General features: G+C 41.5%; 1 protein-coding gene across 10 annotated transcripts in view; it reads right to left on the bottom strand.

The window, feature by feature from the left end:
- The window catches only part of PPP1R12B (protein phosphatase 1 regulatory subunit 12B), a 204,882-nt gene that overhangs the window by 71,911 nt on the left and 114,015 nt on the right, over positions 1-18,956 (bottom strand). For all 10 annotated transcript variants that reach the window (XR_011996431.1, XM_026018025.2, XM_026018028.2 and 7 more), the window contains 4 exons: positions 13,472-13,675; positions 11,411-11,600; positions 11,209-11,321; positions 9,568-9,609 (listed from right to left, as the gene is read on the bottom strand). Coding sequence is in view for 9 of the 10 variants with exons in the window: in XM_026018025.2 (XP_025873810.1) it covers positions 9,568-9,609; positions 11,209-11,321; positions 11,411-11,600; positions 13,472-13,675 (549 nt within the window). In the remaining variant the exon portion in view is untranslated. The remainder of the gene's footprint in view (positions 1-9,567; positions 9,610-11,208; positions 11,322-11,410; positions 11,601-13,471; positions 13,676-18,956) is intronic.

Genomic DNA, 18,956 nt, shown 5'->3' with positions numbered 1-18,956 from the left:
GCTGCAGGGACAACTGCTATATGGGAAATCCCCCATCACTGTGACCCTTCAAAGTCCCCCCATGACTGTTTAGAACCTCTAGAAATGTTCCTGCTGCTCTTGAGAACCACTGCTTTATACTTTTCTATACTTCATATATATTTTCTATAATGAAATATATTACCTTTATAATCATAAAAAAAGTTCCAGGAGAGTTTCAAGCTCATCAGTGTCCCTCTAATGAAGAGAGAGGAGGTCACAGGTCACTAACACAAACTAATACCTTGAAGGCAAACTGAAGCAGAAGAAAGAAATCGGAAGAAAAGTAAAAGGTCAAGGGGTTAACTGTACTACCCTCACTAGTTAATAAACCTTCCACATCTTTGGATAAGAAATTTGAGAAAAGCCCAAACAGATACCTTGAAGGTCAGTTTATTCTATCTTAAGAAAAGATTTCTGACTAGAGCAGAATTTACTGATGTAATGGGACAGTGGGTCCAAAAATTACAGGGTCTCAAAGGAATACATGTGAGCTTTGATTACTGAGATTTCCTTGGCAACAGCACGACCTAAAATTAATAGAGTCCTTAAAAGGAAGATGCCAAAAGAAACTCTGTTGGTTTATACAGCTTCGGCTAGAGCAAGGCACTGTATGACCCATATATAGAAAATCACAGCATCTGCAGTATTTTAAGAAACTACAGTCGCAAAGCAAGAGCAAATGTACAGTGAAGGGAAAGATCCTTCCAGGCTAACGGGGAGTGAACCACTCGAGAAGATTCTTTAGAGCACACTGGATAGGAGGCAGCTTCCCACACACAGAGTTGGTTGGCTGCCATGTCTCAGTCTCCATCTCCTTCCTTGGGGCTGCCCATTGTCATCAATTGTACGGACCCGGGACAGCCTGCGTGTCTTCATGTGAATGCCTGCCAACTCCCACAGGCTGGCTACGACAGGACTGTTTATAACAGCCATCACTTATTAAATCTATCCTATTTTTAATACCCTTATAAGCATTTTTATATAACCAAATTTCTCAGATGCCTCAAAACTCTCAATTTGAGGACAAACTATCCTGTTCTCTTCATTTTTTTTTTTTTGATCTGGCTAAAGATAAAGAGGCTGAGGGAGGAAAATCTATATTTTCTTATCTTGATTAAAAAAGGAAGAGAGGCTTGCTTTAAAAAAAACCAAAACCCCACAAGGTTGTGGTCGTTATACGGTACACTGTGAAAAATATTACTTTACTACATAAGTAACTAACCCTGATAGCTCCCTTAGCTCACCTACGGTGTCTTTAAACTTAGTCGAACTGTTGTTCTATCTCAACAGTGAAGTCTTGCCTGGGACATACCTTACCATATTAGGTAATCAAGCCCCAGAGAGGGGAAAGCAAAACAGTCCTAGTTTTTTACCTAAAAGGAGAATGGCAAAGATATTGCCCAGTGGTGGAGAGTGGACAGAAATTCACTGGATGTTTCCAGCAGATTAAGGGGCTTCACAAGATTAAGTAACAAGATGAAAAAAATATGGCCTGAGAGAGGGGACAAGATCCAGCAAATAGCCAGAAGCAAAGCTGTGAAAAAAACAGAGCAATAGCAAAGCGGCTATTTTCTTCAAAGACAGATAGCATGTACGTGTGTGTGTGTGGGGGGGGGGGAGTAAAGATCTACAAAACTGGAACTGCTGGCAGAGAAAGATAAACGGGAGGGGTAACTGAGGCAGAGAAATGAAAGTCTGCTTGATTGACAGAGAAATTTGCAGGGGCTTGATTTGATCGGGTGCTCACAGAGTTCCCAGCAAAACTGAGAATGTTTAGTTCTCGTTTCTTCCCTTTCTATTCATTACTCATTTCTCCTACTTCTGCAACCCCTTTTAAAACTTACTTCTCGGTCACCTGGGTGGCTCCGCGGTTGAGCGCCTGCCCTCAGCTCAGGGCATGACCCTGGGGTCCTGGGATCCGGTCCCACATCAGGCTCCCCACAGGGAGCCTGCTTCTCCTTCTGCCCATGTCACGTCTCTGCCTCTCTCTGTGTCTCTCATGAATAAATAAATACAACCTCTTTTTAAAAATTAATAAAATATTTTAAAAATATATAAAACATATCTCAAAATTCATCAGGCACATTTTCAGAACATAGACATTATACTGGAATTACAGAGGAGCCTGGGCTACTTCTCTGACTCTCCGAAGAATCCATTATTTATGGATAAATTAATAAAGAACTTCAAGATCACATGATTCTCACTGGGTGTTACACTGTATATTGGCAAATTGAATTTAAGTTAAAAAAAAAAAAAAGGAAAAAAGATCACATGATTCTAAGGTCAAGGAATGTATTCTAAAAGCCTTAGACCCATGCAGATTTAGGAACCTACAGATCGGGACGCCTGGGTGGCTCAGTGGTTGAATGTCTGCTTTCGGCTCCGGATGTGACCCCGGGGTCCTGGGATCGAGTCCCATGTCGGGCTCCCTACATGGAGCCTGCTTCTCCCTCTGCCTCTCTCTCTCTCTCTCTCTGTGTGTGTCTCTCTCATGAATAAATAAATAAAATCTTAAAAAAAAGAAAAGGAACCTATAGATTTGGAAGACAGCATGAATGAATCTCAATCATCTCTAACTATTTAAATGTATTTATTTTCACTTTATGACTTTAAGAGGTAGCTACCATGATTATCCCTACTGAAGTTTCCTCAGTTTCAATTTACCCAAAGTAGTTAAGTGGCCCAGGGAGTCCCTCTAGCTCCTGGGCTGCACTCTTAAGTACTATGCGATACTGCCTGTCACCACAGTACACCACACAAGACAGATAACAGACACAAAGATTCACCTGAAGGTAGTACAATAGCCATGGACGAGGAACCCAGCTATGTGGTCCTGGCAAGTTACTTACTATCTCTGGGCTTAGTTGTTATCTTTAAAATAAGAAGTTCCAAGATTCAGTCTGTAACAGCCATTCTAGCCATCACAGAGCTAACTCAGAGTTCAGTATACGATAGCACTCAAATAAGTTTTCCAAAGAAAGCCTCTTATTCTCAAGTGGAAAGGAAGCGCTACTTATTCAGAGATGTCATAAGGCTGAAGGAGATTAGGCAAAGCAAAGGGGACCAAAAGCGACCAAAAGCGGAGTCAACATAAAAGATCACCTGCAAATATGGTTAATCAATAGAATTCTTCTGATTTGGCCAAAAACAGTCATATTCACATTCTCAGAGCTAAGTGCTGGGATTCATCAGCTTCCTTTGTGGTTCTTCCCCACTTCCCCTTCTCATTTTGAATTTTAGAGAACCCCAGGGCTCTGTCTTTGGATTTCTTCTCTGTCCACTTTCATCCTCTTGGTGATCCCATTCTATCTCATGGTTCTAAACACAATCTGTACATTTGCTGACATTCAAGTTCGTATGTCCAGTCTGGACCTGTCACCTGAACTTCAGGCTCCTACTGCTAAGTCTTCTCTTAACATTCCCTCATGGATGCCAATCAGACATATTAAATTTAACAGTCCTAAAATCAAAACTACATGCCTGCTCTTCCCCCCTGTAAATCCATTCCTTCCACAGTCTTCTCCATCTCAGTTAACAAAAACTCCGTATTTTCAGTTGCCTTAGCTAAAAAAGCTTCAGTGTCAACCTTGATCACTATACTTCCCCACCCCCATTAACCTTTTCACCCTATATCCAATCCAGCAGCAAATTTTACTGGTTCCAATTTCAAACTATAGAATCAGAATCAGAACCAGAATCTGAAAACTTCTCAGTATCTTTACTACCCACTATCACTTTGGTCCAAACCACCATCAGTTATTCCCTGGATAATTATCACTGCCTCCTAACTGATGTCCCTGCTTCCACCCAAACCCCACGGGAACCCATCCTCAAAATAGCAGGCAGAGTAATTTCTTGTAAGTATAATCACCTCACTCTTCTGCTCCAAACTCTACAATGGCTATTCAGATCAAAAGCTAGAGCCCCTAAGAGGACTTACCAGTCTATGCCATTGGGCTCTTCAGCTCATTCTGCTCTAGCACGTTGGTCTTTTCACCGTCCTCAGGTACGTCAGGCACACTTCCACCTCAAATCTCTGCAAGCGCTGTTCCCACTGCCTAAACTCTCTATTCCCATATGTCCACATAGCCCCCCATCTTACCTCCTTTAAGTCTAGGCTCAAATGATGTGTTCTCAGCAAGGTCTATCCTGACTATGTCAACTTCTTATCCCACTCAAGCATTTCTGATTCTTTCCTATCCTACTATTTATGGGCTTTCCAAAAACACCACCTTTTCACATACTATTTACTTCATACATTTATTTTTTGTCTATATCTTCCACTAGAATGTAAATTCCATAAGAGCAGAGCTTTTTTTTTTTTTTTTAAGATTTTATTTATTTATTCATGAGAGACACAGAGAAAAAGAGGCAGAGACACAGGCAGAGGGAGAAGCAGGTGCCCGGCAGGGAGCCCGAGGTGGGATTCGATCCCGGGTCTCCAGGATCGCGCCCTGGGCCAAAGGCAGGCACCAAACCACTGCGCCACCCAGGGATCCCAAGGGAAGTGTTTTGTATGGAAATTCTTACTTCCTGTAATATGTAAGTGCCTACCTACATCAAAGACCACAGAAGAATGCTGACATTCTACCCACTGAGTGAATCTTAACACTCAGAGTAGGCTTTTTAGTTGTCTTTCAAGAAGACATTCCTGGGGCATCTGGGTGGTTCAGTGGTTGAGTGTCTGCCTTCAGCTCAGGGTGTGATCCCGGGGTCCTGGGATCGAGTCCCACATCGGGCTCCCTGCATGGAGCCTGCTTCTCCCTCTGCCTGTCTCTCTCTCTCTCTCTGTCTCATGAATAAAAAAAATAAAATCAAGAAGACATTACTTCACTAAGGAAGTGAGATGCTCCTGGCAAGCCAATTTGAACATTTAATCTGTTGAGTAAAAAACCAAATGGATAAACAGGGAATACTGCTGGATATAAGCCCTGATTTCAGATCTGTTTCACTAAAATCAAATAAAAAGGTGCCTGATGCAGGGTACAGGATGGGTATTCAACTAGCAGAGCTCTCATGTCCCTGAATACTTCTTAACTTCTTTGGGCCTCAATTTTCTTAACTGTCAATTGAGGTCCCTAACCCAAGTTATCTCTAAATTCTCAAAAGTTGGGAAGCAAGTAACTTTACTACACTAAACTGGGTTCTTTAACAATCCCTTTAAAACAGGGTGCCTGGGCGGCTCAGTGGTTGAGCGTCTGCCTTTGGCTCAGGTCATGACCTGGGATCAAATCCTGCACCGGGCTCCCTGCCTGGAGCCTGCTTCTCCCTCTGCCTGGGTCTCTGCCTCTCTCTGTGTGTGTATAATCATGAATAAATAAATAAAAGCTCTTTAAAACTTCCTTTAAAACAAAAGAATCTGTCTTCTGTTCAACTTCTTTAGGGCATTATTCTTGTTCACCAGCATCTTTTCTATTGACCGCCTGTGCCCTCTAGTGATGAACTTAATTTTACAACAGAATTGGCAAAGGAAACGATCTGCTCCAGAGGAGTAAATGGGGGAAAGCAGCAACGATGCAGTAGATAAAAATCAATGTTAAGCAAAAGAAAGGGAGGCCAAAGACGTAGGGAAAAAGAGATGGAAAGAAGCCAAATGGCCATCACTTTCTGCAGTGTACCTATGACTGTGCCTTCAGAACAAACACTGTAAAGAAGTTAACTCTACAATTACCTCTACTGAAGAAAACAAACATGCTCCTGAATATAAAGGTTTTTCAGGTATGACTGGAATACCCGTCTTCCTTACGTTAAGATCTAGATATAGTTTCTTTTTCACTTAGCAAGACAAATGATATATTAAGACTTCTGGAAAGTATCTATTACATACCTAATGTGGATAATTAACATATGCTTTGAATGCACTTGTCAAGGAGGTGCTAAGACATCAAATTATGCATTGCCAGTCTCACCTGTTCATGGATTTACCAATGGGGATGGGTTCTGACTAAAATCACGTAGTATGTTTGGCTTAAGCAAAGTCCCCAGGCTTCTAAGTAACATTCCTTGGTGTCATGGACAAAGAAACGTACAACTGGTCTTTCTCCTATCAAATAATTGTTAACAAACATCAGGGCCCTTCCTGGCAATAAATTGTATTTTTCTACAAATGCTGGTGACATTCTTCAAGCACAGGTACAGAAAGAAGAACTGCATTTCAAGGATACCAATAGAGATTTAGGTTGAACAAGAAAGAGGTCTTCTTAATCATGCTGTTGTTATTGATACATGGGTGAGAGGTTAAAGAATCTTCTTTTGAAATCGTTAAGAGGAGGAAACAAAATCTCTACTTATTTGGAGTCATTTTAATGCTAACTGTAAATGAAACACAAGTTACAGATAAAAGCCACTGAAGTTTCCTTTTTTTTAAAAGTATTTTTAAAAGATTTTATTTATTTATTCATGAGAGACAGACAGAGAGAGAGAGAGAGAGAGAGAGATGAAGGGAGAGAGGGAGAGAGGGAGAGAGAGAGAGGCAGAGACACAGGCAGAGGGAGAAGCAGGCTCCATGCAGGGAGCCTGATGTGGGACTCAATCCCGAGGCTCCAGGATCATGCCCTGGGCTGCAGGCGGCGCTAAACCGCTGCGCCACCTGGGCAGCCCTGAAATTTCCTTTCTATTCTTTTTTTTTTTTTTTAATTTTTATTTATTTATGATAGTCACAGAGAGACAGAGAGAGAGGCAGAGACATAGGCAGAGGGAGAAACAGGCTCCATGCACCGGGAGCCCGACGTGGGACTCGATCCCGGGTCTCCAGGATCGCGCCCTGGGCCAAAGGCAAGCGCCAAACCACTGCGCCACCCAGGGATCCCTCCTTTCTATTCTTAAAATGAAATATGACTGTATGATTCATATAAATGAAGTTCAAGAAGTGGCAATATTAATCGCATGGTGACAGAAATCAGAAGAATGGTTGCCTCTTAGGACAGGGCCGGGGGCATGAAGGAACTTTTCTAGGTGATGGAGAAGTTCTATATCTTGATGTGAGTATTGTTTTCCCTGGTGTATACAATTGTCAAAACTCACCAAATAGTACACTTAAGATCTGTGAAGTTTGTTGATTGTAAGTCATAGATATAAATACAAAATATGCCAGAGTCTTGGGAAGAGTTAACTTTAAAAATGCCACCACCATTCTTTAGGAACAGGCTAAGAAAGAGAAGGGAGCTGTCAGGACGTCAACAGCATATATAGTCTTACTAAATCAAAAACCAAGGAAAGTGAATTGTCTTGGCTTCTCAGCGGTATCCACGCTGATTAGCTGGCAGTGCTAATTCAACAGAGCGCCCCTCCCTTGGCTGGTGCAATTCTGTGCCTGATGGAAGGCCATTTGGGGGTGGGGTGGGGAGAAAGCCAGGTTCTAAGAGACGACTGACTGTCTTCAAGTAGAACTGCAGCTTACACTAGGCTATGCATGGCCCAGCATGTTGCTCTGCGGGTCCATATGATGATCATGGCATCATGCCTGCTGGTGTTAGAAGAGGGTACTTGGGAGAAAAACAGGTAAGTGTTGTTGTTTTTTCTTTCCCTCTTCAGTTAAGTAATGCTAAGGCTGTAATCCTACCTAACAAAAGCCATACGAGGCCGAGGCCGTGGCTGGGCTGGTTGCTCACCTGGGCTGGCCTAGCTCCTCTCACGTAGCCTGCAGTGGAGGAGATGGCGAAGGCCAGATAAGTGGCTCACTGCAATACACTGGGGTGATGAATCAAGCAAACACAAGGCCTTTAAAGGATTCCTCGCCCTGTGCTGACTTGTCACCAGTCTTTCCTTCTACGTGGTGGTAGGGCTGGAGAATGGCACCTGGGATATCCTTGTACCAATTCTGGTTTGCCTGCATACATTCAAAATTACCTTCAAGAGATAACAGACTGTGCATTCTTCTCAAGATTCACACTGGAGTCTGCTTGACACACGGCAGACACTAACAGATGCCTCCAGGAACTGGGTGAGCGAAGTGTTTTTCAGTTTGACAAAGCACTTTCTCATCAAACCTCAACAGTTTCTGCTCCTCCTCACCAAACAGAAAGTCTTTTCTATAATTTTAATTCAGTGGTCCTAAGATGAAATACTCTGGGAAGGACTGATTCAGGAACGCCTTGGCTTTCCTTCCCTGGTGCCGTATGTTAGGATTTTCCCATGCCAAGGGGTTTGGAAAGGTAGAGACACAGATGTTCACTGACAAAAGACATTTTGTCACAACCACACCATCCTTGTTGTCATTCCCTTTTTGGATTTCAATGGCTCCTATAACCTCTAAGGATTAGAGTCCATTTCAGTTCTCTGTAATCTATTATTCAGATTCTCTCTTTAGGTATCTCATCATTCCCCGAAGCAACTTTCCTACATCCACTCTTTACATCTCCAAAAGGCTTTCCCGGCCTTTCAGTGGAAGAACTGAAGAGTTGCTGTTATTTCTGCGTGTGCATGAACCTCTTTGTGGTATTTCCACCTGACATGGCTCATCTTTGTGAGTGGCCTAGTTTCAGCTAAGGGTGGGGACTTCACACCTATGTCAGCACTAATCATCAGGGTATTGCCTTCCGCGGGGCTGCTACTGATCGCTATGGATCTTGATTAAAATATAGGCAGGTCAATGACATAATATAGTATTATTTCTGTTTCCTCTGCTAAGAATGAGTTGTTGATTGTCAGTATGGTGTATCAAATATACTTTTTTTTTTTTTAAGTAGACCACACTGGGTATGAAGCCCGCTTAAGATTCTCTCTCCCTTCCCTTCCACTCCTCCCTAACCTCTTAAAAAAAAAAAAAAAAAAAAAAAAGAGTTGGACTATTAACCAACTGAGCCACCCAGAAGCCCCTCAAATATATTCTGAGAACATACTTTCAACTAACTACAGGATATAAAAAGGGCATCATGTTACATAATCTCCAATAGAAATGCATATGTAGTTTTAATTCATTTAGTCACAACGAAATTCCTTCCTTCCTTCCTGAAAAATAGTACTGATAAGGAAATCACCAACTTTCTGTCATGTTTGAGGGGCTTTCAGGAACCCGGAATATCAGGAAAGATGGGCCCAGGTTATCTGCTACAGAGAAAAGTTGGATGCCAGGCCTGAGTTGTAGAAGAGTCAAGAGTTTAACCTTATTTCAAAGTCAAATATAAGTGACTTTTGGATTGTGTGATGTTTACATGCTTCACATTTATGTCCCTTTCTGTATATAAGTACAGATCATAGAAACAATAGTATCACTCTTCACTTTTCTTCCAAAGATTTCAAAGTACTTTGTACAACTGAATGACATACAAGAGAGAAAAGCAGACAGGCAGATGCTAGAACTGTGTCAGGGATCAGCAGAAGGCATAGAGAAGTGCAGGACACTTGCTTAAGAGCATGGGTATTGTTATGGCATCTGAGACAATGTACCATCAACTAACACCTGCCACATTTCTTGAAGCAACGTCTATCTTCAAACCCTTCCTCTTTTCAAATCTGCATAGGACCTGCTCTTTTCTATTAAAATTGTATGCACATGAGAAAGGTTGAAGCAAAAGGGACATGCCTCACTGGCTTGCCACTTACCAGTGCTTCTTTTACTTCTTCAGAGACGTCAGTTTCATCTTCCTGAAAGGAAGGAGGGAGAAAAACAAGAGGACCATGGTCACAGACATCCTTGAAAGCAACAAGGTCAGCTCCCATCAATTATGCATCCTGGCATTTCAAACGCGGGCAGTGAGAACTGACTGCCAAGTGATGCTCTGTTACTGCTGCTTTTAACAGCCACCATAGGCAGACAGCTCCGGAACATCGCCTGTCATCAAAAGTGTCAAATAAACATGGCAGGAAAGAAGTATCTTTAGAAAGGACCGGCTTTATTTCAACTCTATCAATAGTTATCAGTCTATTTGGTCCTATAAAAATGAGATACTTTTATCTTAAAAATAGTTTTTTAAATTTATTTTTTAAAGATTTATTTATTTATTTATTTTATGATAGACAGAGAGAGAGAGAGAGAGAGAGAGAGGCAGAGACCCAGGCAGAGGGAGAAGCAGGCTCCATGCCGGGAGCCCGATGCGGGACTCGATCCTGGGACTCCAGGATCGCGTCCTGGGCCAAAGGCAGGCGCTAAACCACTGAGCCACTCAGAGATCCCCTTAAAAATATTTTCTAATAGATGACTATTACTGTTTCATTTCTGTCTCACTGAAAGGTTCATCTAATTTTCAAATAAAGTCACTGGTAGCCAGGGACCTCCTGATTCTTGGTCACTTGACTTTTAAAATGCCAAAATTGAGGGCACTGAGGGCAATGAGGGCACCTTGGTGGCTCAGTTGGTTAAGCATCTGCCTTCGGCTCAGGTCATGATCCCAGGGCCCTGGGATTGAGTCCTGCTTCAGGCTCTCTGCTCAATGGAGAGTCTGCTTCTCCCTCTGCTCTAACCCCCTGCTTGTACACTCTCTCTCTCTCTCTCCTCTTTCTCTCTCTCTCTCTCTCTCTCTCTCTCTCTCTCGCAAATAAATAAATAAATAAAATCTTTTTAAAAATTAAAAAAAAAAATAAAATGCCAATAACAAAGTTGAGGGAGATAGGTAAAGAACAAGAGGGTGATTTAAAGTACTGAATGTGTGCTTGCAGTTAGTAAGCACTGGTATAGCTGTCTTTATTTTAAAGTCATAGTTTATCTGTTCTATATATATTTTTTTCCTTTAAAAGAGTAAAACTGAGTCAGATGAACTTGTGTTACTAACAGATTTTACATTACTTGAAATTCTTGTAATGTTCCTAAAATATTTTGTTAGAATTTCTTATTACATGTGATAATACTGTTGACTAACCAACCGCATGACTTTCTGAGAATATTAGGGAGAATTGCTGATATTTGACAAGCTTATTCACTTGTTGTATTTGTTTATATGGTTGTTGTAGATTTCTGGCCTTTTGATTCATTCTTCACCACTTATCTCCTGAGTGCCTACTACATGCCTGGCACTGTTCTAGGCATGAGGCATCCAGCCAAGAATATACCAAAGGAGCCCCACCCTAGGTGAGTCCTTCTTCTTCTCCTTCCTTGGTAGTAGTTCTTGATAATCTGCAAGATTCATGGGACCACATGGAGCCCTTTCTCTTTTTTTGGACTCAACAAAAAGGACAGCATCCATAGGAACAAAAAGGATGGCATTCATGAGTGATGTGACATGTCCCAGCACAGACCAATTCACTTACATCTTTTGTCCAGAAATTGATGCCCGTGCCTCGTCGTCGCTCCTTGGGCCGCCTCCTCTCACGGATGGACAGTCTATTAGAGGACTGATCATCCACGTCTGCTTCTTCACTCTCTGGTCAGAGATAAAACAAAGTGTGATCTCAGGGACTGGGGGGCATGTCCACTAAGGGGGGAGGCCGTATATTCTGAAGCTCTACACACCATTTTTGTCCATTTCCTTTGCAACTGCAGTGTTTGGGGTGGTCTCTGTGCTCTCAGAGTCAGGGACTGAAGATCTGCTTGTCCGTAGCAGATGGGAACTGGTGTAGAGAGAGGGTCTTGAGGCAGAAGGAGACACCGGTGTTGTGGGTTTGTCTGGCTGAGCTGTATACCTCAGGCGACGATAGACAGGCTGGAAATAATCCACAGGATAAGATGGTAGAGGTCAAGTCCAACCAACGGATAAGGATGGCAGGCTTATTAAATATGGGCTTTTTTTTTTTTAATATACCAAGAGGCTTCTTAATAGCAGATGCACAATAGATAGCTACTGAGCTGAACTAAAATTAGTTAATTAGCCAGAAAGGAAATAATTTCTGGATTCCTATTCTGATAACACCATCACGCTGATAGTAGTAGCCCAGGAAACACGAACCTTGTTAATAAAAATCCCTTTGATTCTAGAATGAAAATAAGAAGGATGATGGCCTTTTTAAGAGGTAACAATGAAAGGGAAGGTTTATATAGAAAAATAAAAAGCCTGGGAATATGAAGAAATAATACAGAATTATCTGAAAACAGAGACCAAATATGAACATTCTACCAATTCCTGAAAACTCTACCAACCTGCCATAACCAGGCTTATTGGAACATTAAAAACATTGCCAATTTCCACCTTGAATTTTCTCCCCAAGGAGCAAGATAGAGTATGACAATAAGCCTTAACTTGGTTTATTGAAGATGCAGATAGAGAAATTCTTACTACATGTAGAGATTGTATACTTTTTGTTTATAAAGACAAGCAATAAAATATAGTAAACTCTAGAATCATAAAGAACTTGGTTCCAATTCTAGCTTCAGCATTTACTAGCTGTGTGGCCTTGAATAAGTTACTTAACTTCTCTGAGCCTCAGTTTTCTCTTATGTAAAATAGGGATAATATCCTCCTCAGAGAGGGTTTTGAGGATTATACAAGGTAATGTACATCAGGTGCTTAGGACAGTAGCGAGTAGTAAGTAATCGATAAACAGTAGCTGACAGAACAAATAAACAAAGCAACCTCAGTTTATGTAGCCTAGCCATTCAGAACTGGAGCAAGGAGATTCCTTTCACCTCTGACTATGGTGATGGGAAAATTTATCATCCCAATTGACACACTTCTGAGAGCGAAGATAATTATTGTAATTATTGGTAACCATTCAACAGGTGTAATTTGAACCATCTTAGGTAAACTAGGAGTTATGTTTACCCTAAATATTACCGTATACCTTTAACTACCAACTCCACTTAAGGGAACGGAGGTTAAAAATAGTGACATCTTGTGGCAGGGGGATTAAGGGGTGCTGCTTTGTAAACTCTTAGGTTTGTAGGGATTTAGAGAACAATATAATCACGGTGGAGAGAGTGCTCTGGGAGCCCGACTGCCTATGTGCAAGTTCCTGCTTAACCACTTGTCATCTGTGTGAAATGCCGGGCAAGTTACTTAACCTCTCTGTGACCTGATTTCTTCACATTTACAATATGAATAATAATATTGACCCCAGAGGGGAGTTTTGAGGATTAAATGGATTAATGCATATGAAATAGTTGAAATAAGCCCTGGTATAAAATAGACACTCAATAAATCCTCACATTTCTATTTGTGTTTTTACTGTACTATAACCTCTCTCTTTAAAATGGAAAGATATCTTTAGTTAAAGAATACATTTAGTTAATGGAGCTTGTGGTTATCATTTCACAGTATGTACATACATCAAATCATCATGTGCATAGTCTAAAATTAATAAAAGTCAGATGTCAATTCCATGTTACATGTCAACACCTCAACGGGATAAGACATAAGCATCAAATAACTCCAAGCACAAAACGATGACTGAAGGACAGATATCCTCTGAGTTCTTTCAGTCACACAGGCTTGCCAACTACAGGCAGAGGTTAACAGAGCTCTCTCTGCGCTGGCTGTCCACGGCTACGTAGCGCTGTGCCTCAATTATCCATGAGGAGGCATTCCCCACGGCCACGACCCTGTTTTTAGCACAGTATGTGCCAGCAGAAGTGACTCACCTCTTCGTCCAGACTCCCGCTCCAGGGCTGACGGCCTTCACCAGCTTCCTTTGCTGGGACTGCTGGGGGCTCATGCTTCTCCGAGCTGCCCTCAAGCCCTTCGGTGCCTGTGGGCTTCTGGCCAGGCTGCTCCTGAGCTTGCCGTTCTGCTCTCGACCGGCTGAAAGTCCTTTCTGCTTCTTGAAGGTCCGTTAGCGTCACACCCTGGGAAAATGACAAAAGGTCAAGGAAGTTTCACCCTAACTGTTGAATAACCCTTGATAAATGGGCAGGGAGAATGCCTTCAACGTCTAATAGTATCAAATTCCAAATGAAGCTCCCAAAATGTATGAGGCCATTTCAAGAAAGATATGCTTAAAATAAACACCTCAGTGTGCAGAGTCCCAGCCTGAGTCCAGGTACATTTCAGATGTAATGCTTCAGCTTTTCCAATTTGAGTTCCAGAAAATAGGGCATCCCTGAGGACTGCCTGTTGTAGACTTATTTCTCTCATACCCTTAGTTCTCAATACCTTTATATGAAAGCTCCATACTCCCCAAGAGCAAATGGTTACCAAGAGAGATTCTCTGAATAGTGGATAATAAGAAAAACTTGATTTTACTTGGAAAAGGAAAACCAGGCTCAAAAAAGGTGAAAATTCAGAGGCAGGCTAGAACAGCAACAACAAAAACCAACCAACCAACCAACCAACCAACAAGAATGACACCACTAAACTAGCTTTACTCTAAGATGATTTCCTTTTTTTTTTTTTTTTAAGATTTTATTTATTTATTCATGACAGACACAGAGAGAGAGAGAGAGGTAGAGACACAGGCAGAGGGAGAAGCAGGCTCCATGCAGGGAACCTGACATGGGACTCGATCCCAGATCCCAGGATCACGACCTGAGCCAGAGGCCGGCGCCCAACCACTGAGCCACCCGGGCGTCCCTCTAAGATGATTTCCTAAGTAACTCTAGGAAAGTCACACAGAGACATTCCAACAATTGATATTTCCCTCAGGCTCTTGGGAGCAGCAGTATGGAAGAAAAGCAAGTGGGAGTCGTCTGCAGAAGAAAGGGGTAAGAGTTAGGGCTGGAGTAGGCGGACTCTAACTCGAGCATTTATGTGCTCAAGCCCTCAGGAGAAGAAAGTTCTGAAGCTGGAGGTAGTTAAGCACATACGATGACTTGTTTTAACTATTCATAAATTTATTCACTCATTCTCTTAATAAATTACTAAGTGTCTTTAAGCACTGGAACTACAAAGACAAATAAATAATTGCTGCACTCAAGAACGTTTTAACCTAATGGAAAAGACATAAGGAAACAGATGAGTATAATGGAATGTTAAGTAATTAAGACAGAAACGTGATCCAGCAAATTCCACTTCTGAGTATTTACCCAAAAGAACTAAAAGCAGAGAATCAAAAGAGATCGTTCGAACACCCATGCTCACAGCAATATTATTCACAATAGACAAAAGGTGTCCATCAGCAGGTGAATCAATCAGCAAACTATGGTCTCACCATACAGCGGAATACACGAAGAAGGGAATATTATGCAGCCCTAAAAAGGAATGACATTCTGACACATGCCACACGGACAAACCTTGAAGATATTATTTTAAGTGAAATAAGCCAGTCACCAAAGGACAAACGCTGTATGATTCCACCTGTGTCAAGTACTTAGATTAGTCAAATTCATAGAAATAAGAAGTAAAATGGTGGTTGCCAGAAGCTGTGGGGAGGGGGAATTATTGCTGAATATGTACAGAGTTTCACTTTGGGAAGATCAAAAAAAAATGTACTGGAGATGGATGGTGCTAATAGTTGCAAAAATAACGTGAATGTCCTTAATGCCACTGAACTGTACACTTAATGGTTAGAATGGCAAACTGCATGTTATGTATATTTTACCACAATAAAGCAAACCAAACTAAAAAAATTATAGTCCATCCTGGTCCCACATTCTAAGAGGGGAAAACAGAGAATTAATCAAGTAAAAACAAAGTAAGAGCTATCATAGTTAACACAAAAGAAGGGCACTTAACTTATTTTGGGAAAGTCAGGGAAGAAAAGGGTACATTTGTGGCTATTTATAAAGTCCCTTTCTGGGGCACCTGGGTGGCTCAGGTGGTTAAGCGTGTACCCTTGGCTCAAGTCATGATCCCAGGGTCCTGGGATGGAGCCCCACGTCGGGCTCCCTGCTCAGTGGACTCTGCTCTCCCTCTCCCTCTGCCCCTCCCCCTGCTTGTGCTCCCTCTCTCTCTCTCAAATAAATAAATAGTTAAAAAATAATAGTAAAGTCCCTTTCTTCAGCCTCAGCTCTCCTGCTTAACCTCTGTAGCATTTAAAACTGTTACCTTCAGCTTTTACCTGGAAACTGATTTTTCATGTACTCCTATGCTATTTCCTGGTTTACCTTTCATCTCTCTGGCTGCTCCTTTTAATTGTGCTTCATCAGCTTATCATCCTCTGCCTCCTTTTTTTTTTTTTTTTTTTTTTTTTTTAATATTTTCCTTATTTATTCATGAGAAACACAGAGAGAGAGAGAGGCAGAGACAGGCTGAGGGAGAAGCAGGCTCCATGCAGGGAGCCCGACGCGGGACTTGATCCTGGGACTCGGGGATCAGGCCCAGGCTGAAGGCAGGCGCTAAACCGCTGAGCCACCCAGGGATCCCCGATCCTCCACCTCCTTAATGCCAAGTCACAGCTTTCTCTCCCGTCTCCTTGCCATTGCATCCCGACTGAGTTCGTGGTCTTGTCCTCCTAGCTTGGACTACTGTGACAGCCTAACAGATCTTCTTGTCTCCTGCCTTGACAAACATACTTTTGCTGACCACTCCCATCAATTCTCTGCATGGTGATTTTTGCAAAATATAACACAGATTGGGGCATCTGTTAAGTGGCCAACTTTTATTTATTATTTATTATTATTATTTTTTTTTTAGAGGGAGAGAGAATGACTGAGCCATCCAGGTGCCCCATAGCCTCCAACTCTTGATCTCAGCTCAGGTCTTGATCTCAAAGTCATGAATTTAAGCCCCATACTGGGCTCCACACTGGGCATGGAGTATGTGTGTGTGTGTGTATAATATATATATATTATATAATATATATTATACACACATATAATAAATGTTATATAAAAATACATATTTTTATAAACGCAGGTTATATCAGACTCTTCTGCACTTCAATGGCTCCCTTAGGGATTTTTTTTTTTTAAGATTTTATCCATTTATTCATGAGAGACACAGAGAAAGGGGCAGAGACACAGGCAGAGGGAGAAGCAGGTGCCATGCAGGGAGCCGGATGTGGGACTCGATCCCAGGACCCCAGGGTTACGCCCTGGGCCGAAGGCAGACGCTCAGACACTGAGCTACCCAGGGACCCTGAATTGAAATAAAATTTTTAAAAGTAAAAGGATAAGGCAGATCTATAAAAAAATTAAAAATAATAAAAAATTAAAAAACAAAGCAGAAACAGACCTATAAATACAGAAAATAAATCTGTGGTTACCAGAGGTGAGACTGTAACTAATTTAACATTATATGGCAACTATACTTCAATGAAGCAATAAATAAATTTTATAAACTTATAATTAAATTACATTAAAAGTAAAGGTAACAAATTCTAAAAAAAAAAAAAAAAAAGAAAATCTTTATTGAAGGAGCAGCTGAGTAGCTCAGCTGGTTCAGTGTCCAACTCCTGATTTTGGCTCAGGTCATGACCCCAGGGTCCTGAGATCAAGCTCTGTGCTCAGCAGGGAGTCTGCTTAACATTCTTTCTCTTCCTCTCCCTCTGCTCCTTCCTCCACCCTGTGCATGTACACATACTCTAATAAACAAATAAATCTTTAAAATAGATACCTTTATTGAAACCTAACTCCCATATTATAAAAACTACCCTTCTAAAGTATAGGCATACCTCAGAGATACTGAGGGTCTGGTTCCAGACCACCGTGATAAAGTGCGTATCACAATACAGTGATCACAAATATAAGTTTTTTGGTTTCCTGGTACACATAAAAGTTATGCTTATACTTTGCGGTGGTCTGTTACGTGTGCAATAGCATTATGTCCAAACAACAATGTATACACTTTAGTTAAAAAATACTTTACTGCTAACAAATGCTAACCATCATCTGAGATCTCAGGGAGTCACAGTCTTTGCTGGTGGAGGATCCTGCCTTCATGTTAATGGCTGCTGACTGATAAGGGTGACTGTGGCAATTTCTTACAATGCAACCACAATGAAGGAAATGTGCCACATTGCTTGATTCTTGCTCCCATGAACAATTTCTTGATAGCGTACGATGCTGTTTGACAGCATTTTACACCCACAGAACTGCTTTCAAAACTGGAGTCAATCCTCTCAAACCCTGCCACTTCTTTATCAACTAAGTTTACATAATATTCTAAATTCTTTGTCATCATTTCAACAATATTCACAGCATCTTCACCAGGAGCAGGTTCCATCTCAAGAAACAACTTTTTCTGCGTGTCCGTAAGAAGCAACTTCCCACCTGTTTATGTTTGACCGTGACACTGTAGCCATTCAGTTCCATCTTCAGGCTCCACTGCTAATTCTAGTCCCCTTGCTATTTCCACCACAACTGCAGTGACATCCCCCACTGAACTCTGAACTTTCAATTTGTTAAAAAGAAAAAAAAAAAGAAAAAAAGCAGTATCTGTGAAGGGCAATGAGGTATGCCTGTATAGTTCCGTGGTTTTAGCATATTCAGAGTTGTGCAACCATCATCACCATCTCATTCCAGAATATTTCATCACCCCAAAAAGAAACTCCACATCCATCAGCAGTCACTCCCATTCCTCCCTCTCTCCCACCCCTGGCAGCCACTAATCTATTTTCTTTTCTTTTTCTTTTTTTAGAGAGAGTGAGAGTGAGGGGGGGAGGGGCAGAAGGAGACGGAGAGAGAAAATCTTAGGAGGCTCCATGTCTAGCACAGAGCCTGTTGTATGACCCTGAGCTCATTTCCTGTGCTGAAATCAAGAGTTGGACGCTTATCTGACTGAACTACCCAGATACCTCTCTAATCTATTTTCTATTTCTTTGGCTTTGCCTATTCTGGATATTTTCAGATAAATGGAATCATCTCTAATTTCTTTCACTTAACATGTTTTCCTAAGGTTCATGCACATTGTAGCATTAGCATGTATCAGGGCACTTCTTTTTATTACCAAATAAAATTCTATTATATGGATATATAATACTTTGTTTATCCATTCCTTTGTTAATGGAAATTTGTTTCCTTTTTTCCCCAGTTATGCTAACTGCTTAATTTATTTGGTCTGCTCGACGGCTCAGCCTATGCCCACCACTCCTACATCTGCTGAGAATAGCTGAGGCACACTTAGCCACACAAGGCTAAACCTTGCTGCCGCTGAGAGCTCAGGATTCAACCCTACAGCAAGCTTGCAAACTCCACACATGCGTAGTGGATGTCTACATAGCAAGTCCACTCTGGCCAGAGTTCAAAGATA

The sequence above is a fragment of the Vulpes vulpes genome, chromosome 13, assembly GCF_048418805.1.
Source record: "Vulpes vulpes isolate BD-2025 chromosome 13, VulVul3, whole genome shotgun sequence".
NCBI classification, from domain to species: Eukaryota; Metazoa; Chordata; class Mammalia; order Carnivora; family Canidae; genus Vulpes; species Vulpes vulpes.
Note: the sequence above shows the minus strand (reverse complement) of the source record. Positions and strands in the feature narration are given on the sequence as shown.